Source organism: Scomber japonicus, chromosome 5 (genome assembly GCF_027409825.1).
Source record: "Scomber japonicus isolate fScoJap1 chromosome 5, fScoJap1.pri, whole genome shotgun sequence".
In the NCBI taxonomy this organism is placed as follows: domain Eukaryota; kingdom Metazoa; phylum Chordata; class Actinopteri; order Scombriformes; family Scombridae; genus Scomber; species Scomber japonicus.
In genome coordinates, this window is record NC_070582.1 from 11,018,994 (window position 1) to 11,033,244 (window position 14,251).

General features: G+C 40.5%; 1 protein-coding gene across 1 annotated transcript; it reads right to left on the reverse strand.

Annotated features, from left to right (window-relative positions):
• Positions 1-1,711: 1,711 nt before the first annotated feature.
• On the reverse strand, positions 1,712-5,948 carry ppp1r32 (protein phosphatase 1, regulatory subunit 32). The gene is made up of 11 exons (XM_053319840.1): positions 5,880-5,948; positions 5,620-5,732; positions 3,461-3,623; positions 3,324-3,369; positions 2,749-2,849; positions 2,556-2,621; positions 2,356-2,442; positions 2,209-2,274; positions 2,009-2,103; positions 1,816-1,920; positions 1,712-1,730 (listed from the first exon to the last, which is right to left on the reverse strand). Exons 1-11 carry the CDS (start codon positions 5,946-5,948, stop codon positions 1,712-1,714), a joined length of 930 nt encoding a protein of 309 aa, XP_053175815.1.
• Positions 5,949-14,251: the final 8,303 nt, after the last annotated feature.

Genomic DNA, 14,251 nt, shown 5'->3' on the forward strand with positions numbered 1-14,251 from the left:
TGTTCTCCTCTCATCTCAGCACTCATTATTCATGTGGGGGCTCATGTGTAATCCAATCCTCTTTCCCTCCACATATCTTTTTTCTTACATCTCACTGAAAGAGTGAAATATTTATCCCAACGTTGAAATATTTATGGCCGTGCTCGTGTGGCGGCTTGTCTCAACTCTTGTGTTGGCAGAACAGGCTCAAACACAAGCTGATTGCTCTTCATTAAACTTCAAAATTCAAGCTTTTACTTGCAAGAATTCCCATTTTTACATAAGTTTTAGAGTGTTTGTGTTACATTTAGAACTTCAACAAAGGATTACTTTCAGTGTTTATTAATCTTCCAGTAATTTCTTAAAATACAGTGGTTGATCATCTGTAAAACATCAAAAATAGTGAAAATTCCCATTATAACTTCCCAGAGTGCAAGTTTATGTATTCAAATGACCTATTTTATGTCTCCAACAGTTCAAAAAACAAAAACACAACACAGAAAACTAACAAAGAAACACCAAATCTTTACATTTGAGCATCTGGAAGCAATAATCAATTGTCATTTTAGCTTAAAATCGATTATTAAAATAGTGGTCTTTGTGTGTATGATTGCAGCTAATAGAGTATTTTAATTGCTAATTAATCAGTTGACTACTTCCTTGATAATTGTGCCTATAAAATGTCAGAAAAATAGTTCAAAGATGCTAGTCCCAGCTTCCCAGAGACAATGATGATGTCTGCAAAAGTCAAATTTTTGTCCATTCTGACCATTTTGACCAATTATTTCAGAGTGAAGGTTTACTTCAAGGGTTACAAAGAAAAACAGTAAATCATCACACTGGAGAAGCTGAAACCAGCAAATGATTAAATAAAAATGGTTCAAAAGATCATGAATTATCAAAACAGTAGCTGATTAACTTTCTGCTGATTGACTCATGAATTAAATGAGTAAATGAGGTTTCAGTGCTAATTATGTCACTTCCTTTTTCATTTATTCAAAGAGTAAAACATTTCAGTGCTCACCTCAGGAGGATGTATGCATACACAGCTATTAAACATTACCTAACATCTATATTTGCTGACAACAAACTGTTCTTTGCAGACGAGCCGTGTGGTTTTGTGTGTCTCTTGATTTTGATGCAGCAGTCTTTTTTTGACGTGTCAGAAAAGTAAAACCACTGCAGTTTCTCAAAGTTGGCCCACAGTAGGTGTATTGTACAGAGCTGTATGACACATAATGTGACGCTGGTGGAAACAGGATCCTCCTCGATCTGCGTTCTGCTCCTCGTTCCACAGCTGTGGGTGGCAAAACCGTCTGACACACCGCAGACATCCATGGGAATCAGTGCCACATTCAGGCTAAGTATAATTATTTTGCTCATTAGTTTACACTCTCTCATTCTCTGTAGGTCAGTGACAGAGAGGCGGTCGAAGACGATGCATCATCTCCTTCCCTCCCTCTTTGGCTTTCATACGACTCACTTCACACAAATGTCTGACTGGCAGCTTTTCAACTCAGACAAAAGGGACTCCACAAAGAGCTGAGAATTAGCCATTTTTGACAGCCCTGTTGTAAAGGGAGTGATTAAGGCTTTTAGAGTTTTAGATGTGATACTGCAACAGTTCTTCCTCTCAAAGTACTCACTCTTTTTTTAAGGATGTAAGAGCCCACAATGATGTGCCAACAAGAAACACCACAGTTTTTTATTATGAGTAACCATGTGTGAAGGTCTAGTCTCTAAAGATGAACCTGTTAAATAAATAAAAAAAGGTGAGACACAGGAAACATAAGCATGACAGGACTGTGTGTGTGTGTGTGTGCAACATGTGTGTACCTGTCCATGTCCCGACGATTGTAGCCGTTACTCATTTTAGAACTGATGATACCTGCGCCTGTGCGGCCAGATCTCAACTTTTCAAAATCAGTATGACGACAGAACCTGGAAAATAAAGTTGTTATTTTTTTAATGAATAGCTGTCAGATTAACATGTACTTTAATATTATCTGAAAGTACCAAATACACTTACATGCTCTTATAGTGGGTATTGAAGTGTGAACAGTCAAAAGGTGCGTTAGGGAAAGCCTGCTTGTTTGGAGCATTGATAAGAGACCCAGAGGGCTCCTGAAAACACAACAGACTTAAAACTCAACCATTCCGATATATTAGCAGCTTCACACACACAGAAATATGACCTATTAGTGGAGAAAATATAAATAGTTACTCAACCTTTTTCCCAATCATAATCTCAGTTGCTGTGTTAACTTTAGTCTGGTGTGATGGCAGAAGGGAGGTCTGGAATAGGAGGAGAGGGATGTCAGTGTTGTGAGATCAGTTCAGTCTGCTACAGCTGGTGGGGAGGGCGTCTGTACTCACTGGGCAGGCCAAAGGAGCGACGGTTCCTCGAGTGAATCCTGTTTCTCGTGAAGAACGGCTGCGCAGGCTCGGCGTTGCCTCGGTGCCCTCAAACAAAAACAAAAAAAAGACCTCACAGATGGTACAAAACAAAACACAAAAACAGTGTCTCCATTTTTAACATGAAGGACAGTTAAGGGTGAAATATATTGTGGGTCAACCTGCAGAAATAACGGTGGCAAGAAGTCGTTGTTCGTCATTGAGTTGAGTGTCTGGCGAGGTTCAACCTGAACTCCAGCAAAAGATAAAAAAAATACTGATAAGATCTCAGTAGCTCAATAAACCTCCAGACAGTGAGGTTATGGTGTATGTCTGATTCTTTAACAGGAGCGACAGTCAATAAAGTTTACAGACCGTGCAGCCTTTTTTCTCCTGAAATGTGTTCAGCTGAAGGTCTGTTCCCTCAGTGAAACCACTTTCTCCCTTTGGACCCACAGTCACGTAGTTTTGGGGAGCTACAGGGAGTTTAACAGTGTGAATGCACCATTTATACAAGCAACTTTAGCCTTCGTGTCATCCTCCCGGGTCAAATTGACCCCGTCTGTTTTGAATGTTCCTTCTTTCCTCCCTTCCTCCCTTCCTTCCTTCCTTCCTTCCTTCCTTCCCTCCCTCCTACCTTCCTTCCTTTCTTCTTTCCTCCCTCCTTCCTCCCTTCCTTCTTTTCCTCCCTCCTTCTCTTTCCTTCCTTCCCTCCCTGCCTCCTTTCCTTCCTTCTTCCTCCCTTCCTTCCTCCTTTCCTTCCTTCTTTCTCCCTTCCTAACTTCCTTCCTTGACTCGAGGACCACAGGAGGGTTAAGAAGACTTAAAGAAGAAGCAAATGAAGATGTTTTTGATGTATTTGTTATTCCTGTTTCATCTATTCCTGTTTGTCACATTTTAAAAACTTTATAAACTTTTTTTTTTTTTTTGAGTTTCAGATTTTCAGTTACCTGTTGATGTGAGATGATATGGCACAAACAATCTTTGGTATTCTGTCTGAAGAGACAAATTCATAAAGTTGATCATTCATAATCTGTGATGTGTGTGACATTTTCCAGATGTTGTTCTTAATAGTTTGTCAGTAGACCTTCTTCTCCGCTGTCTCTGTTTGCGGGTGATTCCTCAGTTGATAGAAGCCGCTCTCTCTGGGATTGTTAACGACATTCGGCAAAGACCTCAAACTACTGGACCGGATGGGAGGCTGGTAATGCCGCTTGGTTTGAGTCACGAAACTGTCAGATAAAAGGAGTCTGTAGACAAAAACAACATATTTTAGGTCATGGTAACACTTAGAAAGTTTATTTAGAAAAATTGAAACTGTGAAAAACTCAAATGACAAAAAACATTCCTACTTGCTTCAATCTAGCATGAAGATTAGTTTTGTTTTTTATTGCCCGGTTAATGAGATATTCTGCCTTCATTTCAAATAAATTGGATCTGAACAGAGTTTCGTGTCATTTGCTCACAGAACTGAAATGTTTCATTTATAATAGGCAATATTTTTGTAGTAGAAAGTTTAATGTCTTTAGATTATCCTGATAAATGGTGACATTGACCTGAAAAGCTTTTCTAATCAAATTATTTGATGCAACACGTACCACAAGTGAAACTATGTTCACCAGACTGATATTTTAAAGGCTGAGCGCACACACACACACACACACACACACACACACACACACAACCAGGTGATGTCACTCATGCTGGTTGATTAGACCTCAACTCAGGTTACAGGTGAGACACGTCTATGTCTTTTTTTAGAGTAATTGTAATCACGAGTCTCCAACTTGTTTAGCAGTAAATAATGTGTAAGGACCTGAAAACCAAACAAATATGGACGCCTCACATCAACTAAAGACCGTCATTCAGTGTAATTACATATAAATGGCTATATTTAATAGATATATGCTCAGTATTTTACACAACTATTTCTATAATCATACAGCTGTCTTGATGATGTGTTAGGTCACCAGTTGTAAAAATAAAATAGGAATCTCTCTCATCGCTAACATTAATCCCATATGACATGAAGCTGGCATAGGATACGCTTGGAATTACGTGAGAAGCTAAACACACCGGTGAGCAGATGAAACATAGTTAACAGTAGAAGAGAGGGACATGTCAGTCAAACATCGTCTGCACAGGCTCACACAGTCACGATAAGAGGAGTAATCAGCCAAAATAAGTGAAATCACCACAGGCCTAAATCCACACAAGGGAATTTAGTCATTTTTGCTGATTACACCTCATCACAGGACTGCACAGGAGGGTATAAGCTGTGTTTGATTGACACTTCCTTCTCTCTCCTGTTAGCTTTGATGCATGTAAGGGTGGGACACATTACACCTGTATCATCGTTTTTTTGAGGCATTTAAACAACATTGTAGGAATAATGGGTAAAGCAGGTGTTGCTAATAGCATTATAGCTCTGTTCTTTTTAAGTATCCCAGGGTGAATGTGAGCCAGTATGCACTATAATAGGACCCTGAAATGAAAGCTAAATGGAATTAAAGTATCATTAATTCATCATTTTCACCTGTGATTTTGCAGCTGTGACATGTCAAAGGGTCTTCTGTGAAAAAGAGTCTTATTAGCACAAATCTCATCTGCAAAGCCAAACCAACAATTAACTGATTCTATTTATAAGTATTGTGTCTCTATCCAAAGCCTGATATATCTTAGTCCTCTGTGCTGTAGACTTCCATTGTTGTTCAAAAATCTATTAAAAACACGTCAGTGAGTCACTCCGATGCACCGAGCAACATGTTACTTCACTGTTTGTTTATAAAGGGCTCCGAAGACTAATAACAGCGATTGCGTTTTCAGTCTCAGTAGAGCTGAAGGTGGCTCATTGAAATGTTTTTAATATTTCTTGAACAACAATGAAGGCCTACAGCACAGAGGAATACAATATATCAGGATTTAGAAAAACACAATACTTATAAGTAGATCAGTTTATTGTTGGTTTGGCTTTGCACTTGAGATTTGTTGACAATAAAAATAAATAGAGAAAATCAGCAGCCTTATCCTTTAATTACCAGCATGGATCCACCCACTGTCAGCCTGAGCAGAAGTCTAATCAGCCAGCATGACTGAAAACACCTGTGTGGGTGTGAAGGGCCCTTTAAAAAGTTTGCAAGAAAATATGTTTTGCTCGTGTTTTTTGTGATTTGACTGAACTGATCTTTCAAAGCAAAGGAGTTGAAACCAAGCTGAAACTTGAGCAGCATCAGTCCTAAAACTCACCCAAACCGAGGGTTGTCAATGTGGTCCAAACTGGGCCTGTAAAATATAGCTGGCCGTTGGTTTGATGTGAAACCAGTGACGCTGGGACGTCCGAGGTGAGCAGTGTAGGTCACCTTGCCAGCGTCAGGGACAGTTGCACCTGTACAAATATCGGCCTTTACAGTTCAAATCTGAACCCTGATAGGTGTGATCAGAGCTGTTTCTGTCTATGCTTTCATGTGAATGTTTCCTGCTCATTATGCACTCTCACCATAAGAAGCTCTGTAAGAAGTATTGAATTTGTTGCTGGTCAGTCGTCCCCTGTCGTCTGTTGCTCCAGCAGTCGGCATGACTATCCTCTCCTGCTCAGCCATCTGTGACTGCTGTAATGGAAACCGTCACTGACAACAGTGATGGATGGCAAACTCCTCAGGGCATGTGTGCAGAGCTGTAACCACCAATAAAAGCAACAAACAAGAAGTAACTCTTGCTTTATGTTTGACAGTATCCAACCAAACTTCAAGCTCTCTGAAAGAGTGATTACAGTCTATACAAAATAGCAATTAGTGTTCTCTTTATCAAATGCTGCTTCAGTGAAGAGAGAAGTCGTCTTACAGAGCAGATATTTCCATCTACCCTGGATATAAATTACCAGAGAAAAGAGTCTGTCAGAGGAGAGAAAAGCTTCACTTACTCTTTAGTTGGTTCACCTGTCTGACTTGCAGGTGGTTTTGTAGGCAAACAAGTCTCTGTTGCTAGGAGATTGGAAACAGGGGCAGAACATTAAAGCTGACGAATGACTCCAGAATGAAAGACTGCCTGATCTCAATTAACACCACATAATGTTTCTATTGTGTGTCAGACCTGTGCTTTACTGTATCTCTTCAGTCCTTTGTATATAATTTGATTATTACAGAAAAAGATATCATTTCGTGTTGTTGTGTAAGATTGCAAGAGGGAATATGATAAGATTCCCAGTTGTTGCTTGTAGTTTACATTAATCCTGTTTTGTGCACTTTAGGACACCAAACTTTGTGTTGTTATAGCAGAGAAAACAGTAACAGCAATTAAAACATGTAAATTAGACCTCGAGGTTCCCCGATGCACGGTCAAACACACACATTCTCAACAACTCATTTGTACTTTGTCTTCAATAATATATTACTACTACTGTGGGCAGAAGTAGTAATATCATATTAACTCTCACATACTGTTCATATTCTTCACAGTATCCTCTCATAATTAAACTCTCTTTACCAAATGTCTGAACCTCAAATCTATTTTTATTCATGGATACCTCATCAGTCATTAATAAATGTGTGATAAATCATCAATGTAGCTTTCAGAAAGCAGAGTTTATTTCTTTATGGAGAGAAAGCATTCATTATCATTTTATACTTTCTGGTTCTATATTACTTAAAGCAGGAAAACATACTAACTAACATACTATAATGATAATAAACATCTTTTAAATGTTTTAAATAACCTATGTTAAAATCTATGTTCAAAATGTTGAAAAATAAATAAATCTTTGGTCAGTTTATGAAAGTTATAACCTAAACATATATTTCAGGCTAGAGGAAAAGAGTTTATGGTGTTTTTATTCCTCTCAAATGTAAACATGAGTCAAATTGGACCTGAACAGTATGTCAGGGTTAAACATTATGTTATATTACAAATAATACTTATAGGTTATATTATATTATAGATTTGTTGTTGTAATATTGTATGTATGTTTTGTAGTGTGTATATTGAATATAATATATTGCACATATATTAAATTTAACACAATATATCTTCATTCACCTACATACATTTGTTGTATTTATTATCCATTATAACATGTACAGTGCACACAGTAAAACAAGGCCACAACAAGGTATTCTATGTAAATATCTAATTTTACTCTACTGTCTCTAACATCTTTAGCTCGTCTCTGGTGAATTTGATGAAGTGTCATCTTACATTAATTTTTTTTTTGCTGCATAGTTCTCACAGCAGACGTCCTCAACAGATTGGACGGCTTCTTTGTGCTTCCACTGGATGGCAGTGTGACGCCACAGTGGCCCAGACTTCAGACTAGCCCAGAAAAGATTTAAGGTTATGTAAAAATGATGGATGGCTTGAAATTTGCATGACATCTTGATAAAAATGTCCATCTGAGACAGGGAGTTATCACCTACCTCTCTTAATAGGAGAAAATGTCCGTACACCATCTTTACATCTGCACACTTGCATTTAAATGAGCAACACATTTTACTCCTGAGGATATTCACCTTCTGGTGTATTTGGGACAGTCTGAGCAGGACATCAGGAGTCAGTTTTCCAGACACAAACACAGACAAACTGTCCTACTAATTAGTCCCCCAAGAGGACTTATTAGAGAGAGTAAAACAGTGAGATCTTCATACATCAGAGATCTCACATGCTTTTCAAACACACAGCTTGAACACTCCAAACAGTGTGATGTTCTCTACTGTTTCCTTATGTGATGGGTTTCTAAATTACTGTATAAAATGACTCCTCAGTAAGACAACCTGCTCACTCTTTGGATCACTGAATCAGACAATCTGGCATAATAGTCACATCGTTTCTACACCTTTCCTTTAATTCTCACTTCCTAATCCTTCTCTCTTTTCGTCTCATTTCCTTGGACTCACACTGCAAGCTTCACCTCTGTCACATCACTTTTTGCCTTTCTTCCCTCCATCTGTCCAACGCTGGCAGTCAGCGGCGCCTATCTTTACCAAGCTGTTGCTTGTATTTGCAGTTCCACAGTCTTTCTTGCTTGACATGCTGTCGTGCCAAGCTGGGAACTGTTCATTATCTTCTCCAAAAAAACATAACTACAGGGAAACGCCTGCATCATTGAAACTGACAGTCTCATTTCCTGCTTCTTTTCCCCTAAACACAATGTGCACATTATTGGCATTTCTAATTATAAATTCACTTGAATTCATACAGCCTGAATAGACTATGGGCCTATTTTTATTCCAGTCCAAGATTACACCAGATGATTTCACTTATTAGAACAACTTGAGCCAGAGAGGAGGGAGTGATCGGTGGAGGCACCTGCTGTACGAAATGAAAACATGCAGACTCTCAGCTCTCTTCTGTACGGGATTGTTCATGCAACACAGCAATCTGTGTTTGTTCTGCATCTGCATAATTCACATTTAACATGACTGTGCTGCAGGCAGTTACAATCCAGCCTCTTGATCAAAGTGGCAGAAATACTGAGTATGAAGGAAAAAATCCTGCAACAGTTTGCACTTGAGATAGCACTTAGAATACAGAGGGAGCTTAAAAGATGAAAAAAAGGTGGGTGCAGTGCTTCTAAAAATAGACGGAGGTGATGCAAGCAAGGGTCTCCCGTCGAGTTGATGCGCTTGGCTTGCCTGCAGCCGTATGTTGTAGTTCAGGGAGGGACAAAACCTCGGCCCCTGTCTGCAGGAGCTTGGCTGGCTCAGTGCTTGTCTGTGTCTCCTGCCCAACTCTCTGCTCCTGATACTCTCCTGCTCTGGGAGGAGAATCTCGACGGTTTCTCTTTCGGTTCAGTAACCTGTTTCTATGTCTGCCATAGAATACCATGGAATTAATATTTAGGGAGACACAAAGAGACAGCTCAGGCGCTAAGACCCTTCATTGTGTGTCAGGTCTCAGAGGTGCTCTCTCTGTGCTTCAACGCCTCACTGTACCATGTCTTATCTCCCTCCCGCTTCCGTTTCTTACTTCTGTACTTAATAGGCAAATCTGGCACAGATGGTTTGGAGTAAATTGCATTGTCATCTTTTTCCATTTTGAATTTCGGCCCGCCTTGGTGCCTGTAATGCTACGGAGGCAGACAGTGATGAGCGGAGAGGGATAAAATCTATTTCACTATCATTGATGTTGCGAGAAGTGTCTTGAATGCAATTATATGTTTGATGGATTGAACCTGAGTCACACACACAAAGTCACTGAACTGAGTGCAGAATGTCAGAAGTGAACCAAACTGTGTGAACAATACTGAAGCTAATTAAGCTACATGAGAACATCTGTCATCATCCTTGGAAATGGGATGAAAGATGGCTTCGAAGTGTAGTATGTAGCTGCTGTGACTCATTTACCTTCATGCTGACTAATGTGTTACTCAGAGCAGAAGCTTTCCTCTATACATGTTTAATTGCTCTCAAAGGCAGAAACAACCTTTGCAAATTGCCGTCTCTATCAGCAAATGATGGTAGCCTTCATGTTCAATTGCAATGGTGTCATTAGAGTTCCTAATTATGTATCAGTTAATTACACTGTACGCAAATGTGTGTCCAATTTTTTAATTAAAAGTTTAAAAAAACACTAGAAGATACATGGCCATAAGTCTGTGGACACCCCTCCTAATGTTTTGGGCAAGCTGCCTTTGTTCCAACTAAGGGAAATCTCAATGCTAAAATGCATTATTTTATTGTAGTGTGCTTTCAACATTGTGGCAACACTTTGGGGAAGTCCTTTTTCCCAGTTTGGTGTGGAAGAACGTGACTGGTCTGCACAGAGTCCTGACCCTAACCCCATCCTACACCTTTGGGATCAATCAGAGCACAGACTGTGAGCCAGGCTTTATAACATCAGTGTTGGATCTCACTAAAGCCGTAACACTTAGTTAAGTAATTGATTAGTTGCCAACTATTAAACAATTTTGATGATCAGTTAATCTTTTGGAGTACTTTTTTCAACTTCTCAAATGTGAACATTGTCTGGTTTCATGACAGTAAACTGAATATATTTGGGGTGCAGTCTGTGTCAGGGTAGAAAAAGACATTTGAGGATGTCATCTTGGGCTTTTAGAAACACTAGCAACTAATCGATTAAGAAAGAAAATATTCAACAGATGTATTGATAATGAAAATACTGCAGCCTGGGACGTCACTGATGCTCTTGTATTTGAATGGGAGCAGATCCCTGCACATCACCTCTAAAATGTTGTTGAAACACGAGTTACCATGAGTTATCGTAGAAGATTAATGGCCATTGTGACAATCACATATATTCTTGTGCACATATGTTTGGCCATGCAGTATATCTATAGTGTAAAGTTGAAACGATTAGTTCGGCTCACCAACAATCAGTTCATCAACAGAAAATGCATGGGCAAAATTTCATTAAATAATCTCTTAAAGCCTCTGAAAGTTAGTTTACTTTTACTTCAAATGAACTGATTATTCAACATTGTATTAGGACAGATAAATCAATAGTAAAAACAGTGGTTTGTTGCAGCCCTGCTTTAGTGATAGTAGCTATCACTCAACTAACCAGTAAGAAAGACCAATAAGTCTCTGGACACCGGTGTAGTAAAAATGATTCTTTAATATGGAACAAAATCAGAGCTCAGCTCCAAGGCTCCGTCCACCCAACACACTCTGTAACACTGATGGGTGGAGGAGAACGAGAAAATCAACCAGTAAGATCACAGTCCGCTCGGCCAAAAAACAGGAGAGGCTAAAAAAACATGGAACGCAAAACCAAAGTGCTACTGGGTTTGACCTCGAGACGCCCTCAGTCCCTTCACTTCTGACCCAGGATGTGACGCACAGCAACAGGCCTCTCTGCCTTCCTGGGCTCTCCCACCTCCTTACCTTCCTCACCCATTTAACCCCTCTCCAGGAGGTCAGAGGCTCCTCAAGCCAGTCGGTGACCCAGTGACCTTTTGGGGGGGGGTGACCAGGTGAGGTCAGCGCAGGGGTGGTTACAGAGGAGCAGCGAGGCTCCTGTGAGTGTGCTGTCAGTTGTGGGTTTTATTTTCCCAGAGTGACGTGAACACAGACAAGACGTCTTGGTTATTATCATGGCTCCAGCGTAATTGTCTGTGGTTCAGTCTCTCTGCAGTTTTACTCCCAGCCTACATGAAAATCTAATCATCTTTAAAATGTCGCTCTCTTGAGATTCAGATGGAATGTTTGAAGTTTAAAGTTTGAGGAAATGAGACGGCGCAGGAGGGAGAGGACGTCTGCAGAGGCAGCCCAGTAAGAACCCGTCACTATCCTAACACAGGGACATCAACAGAAGTACTACACAGATATGTACAGAGCAACCAAGCAACACATCGGAATACTGAGTAATAAATTTGGTGTGGGAGAGGGAAGGTAATAATTGTCCACTACAAATGCACATATCCCACTACTTTTTGTGTAGTTGGTCCGATCTTTAAGGCTATTCTCTTGCTCTTGCTACAAACTGGGTGGCAGTGAAGCCACCACAACATAGATTTGAATCACAGCTCTGTGCTTGACTTCTGAATATGGCTGCTTTGTGTTTCTGTGCGCTGTGCTGACAGCTGCCCTTCACCTCTGTGTTGGTATAGAACGGATGAGAAGCCTCCATCTAAGAGGTCCAACCGTAAAGAGAAAAAACCAGGGATGAGGTGCATGGCTCCTCTCTTTTTTTGTGCTAAATCATTCTCTGGTCCACAGAGCTCTGTAGGAAAAACAAGGTGCTCTACAGTAATGTGGTGGGTGAAGAATGAGAGCTGCTAATGGAGGAAGAATCGCAGATAGATGAGGAAGCATGGATTACTGGGAAATTAGACTCTGGTGGTGTATGCATTACCAACTGAATGGGAGAGTAAATGAACAATCGAGCGGAGGAAGTGGAAATCTATACTTGGTGGAGGATTAAAATGAAGCGTTGTAATGAAGAAGCAGAGTGGACACAAGGAGAGAGAGAGAGAGCAAGAGAGAGAGATAAAGAGAGAGAGAGAGAGAGAGGGCATCTGCCAGCTTCAGCAAACACAGTCATCCTGCACCTTAACACACATTGCGTCACATGACAAACTACATCAGAGAGAGGGGAGGAGGGAGGAGGGAGGGAGGGAGGCACTGCACAGAGAGCACTAGCACTACCATGGACGGACACACACCTAACACACACACACACACACACACTACTGCACAGGGTCCCAGTCTGCGTTCCACTGCACTCTCCTGGCTGCCAGAACCTCGCTGTGTCTTGTCGAGGAAAAAACAACAAACAAACCAATTAACAAACAAACGGACGAAAAGAAGAACAACACACACTTTGGATCCCACTGGCCATAATAAAAAAATAAACCAGAAACAAAACTTAGAATATAAAAAGAGCCAGTGGCACCAGGTTTTACAGAAAGCATTTTCTCAATAACTGGCTTTTGAACAGCTCTACGCTTTTTCTTTTAGTCTACCAAGTATATACTATTAACCTTACCAGGCAGCTAAAATCTATACAGTACTGTCATTTTGTCATCATATATTTATAGATATTTATACACTATACAAAGTTGGCAAAAATACATAAATAAATACATTAAATTAGATTGTACACATCACAATTGTGTGTTTTAAGTTAGAACACTCTTTGTTGAAGAGGTGAGCCATGGCAAGTTGAGAAAGGAGGTGAAGAAACAGGAGTGTTACCCCCGACATCCCTAATGCAAAGGAGTCACCATCAGACTAGGCGGGTAATATATCAGTGTATGGCATTAGATCAATTAAGTGTATTGCTTATTACCTACCTGATCGGAAAAAGTCCACATTATGGCAGGAGTTAGAGGTTGCTCTAACTTAATCACAAAGTCTATTTACAAGTCGTTTATCAACCAGTGAAGAAAGGAAAGTATTCTGAAGGATCTGGATTTAGGGAAATTAGTCAGAATTTATTTTTGGTGCATCGATAAACAGATGGATTGTGTGTGTGTGTGTGTGTGTGTGTGTGTGTGTGTGTGTGTGTGTGTGTGTGTGTGTGTTTTCTGACTCCCCGTGGGACTCCCTCTCAAGGATGGTATTACAAACGAAGGCAGGACTGTATCCACTGTCCTTCCTGCAGATGGCTGCTGGGAGTATCTGCTGTACCGTATCATGTCTGTGGCAGAGACAGTCCTAAAAGTAATACGAACCCGATAAGCTCCATCCCTGCACTGTGCACAGGCCCAGACAGATACATAAGGCTATGGCATATGGAAAAAAGGGAAGTGGGCGTACAAACACCTGCAGTGAAAATAACTGGACTGCGGCCCTGTCTATTTTATTTCTGGGACGCAGCAGTGGGCTGTTGGAAAGGCACAGGGCACATTTTGGACATTTGGAAAGGTCATTCTTGTTCTCACTGACATTTTTTGGAACCATTAAGAACCCTTATTTCCACCAAGTCCTGCCATATGAACATTTATAGTTCAGCTCCTGTGCTAATCCTGTAGTTTTTTTTTTTTTGAGTTTGAGAGTTATTTCAAATATCTGACTAAGCGACAGACAAGCCTGTTATGTGGCAAATTCACAGCAGTCAGTTGTGCTTAATCATGAGTCTAACACCAAATAAGAGGCTGAGTCATGAGCACGCAAATTGTCTTTACAAGGGCAGACGGATGGTGTGTGTCCTTCCTCTGGAATCTGCCCCCCTCCTCCATACATGCCCATTACCATATACTGTACGGTCTCCCACAGAGCAATCCAGACTCCAAATTCAATGAGGAAGGCATCATCAGTGTCAGTACAAGGCCAATCCCGTCTAACACAATGGCATTACAGTAAATCCCCAAGCCCATAAGCAGACAGGGCGAGATGCAATGCCAAGCAAGCCGGCAGAGTGACTCCACAGGGAGGTGAAGTCATCTCGCGTAGACTGGGAGCGCTTTGTTTTTTGATGTTTGTCA

Coding starts and splice junctions, on each gene's coding strand:
- ppp1r32 (XM_053319840.1), bottom strand. CDS start 5,948: ATGCCGACTGCTGGAGCAACAGACGACAGGGGACGACTGACCAGCAAC. Junction 3,624..5,619: donor ATTGACAACCCTCGGTTTGG/GTGAGTTTTAGG, acceptor TTTTGTCTACAG/ACTCCTTTTATCTGACAGTT. Junction 2,104..2,208: donor AGATTATGATTGGGAAAAAG/GTTGAGTAACTA, acceptor TTGTGTTTTCAG/GAGCCCTCTGGGTCTCTTAT.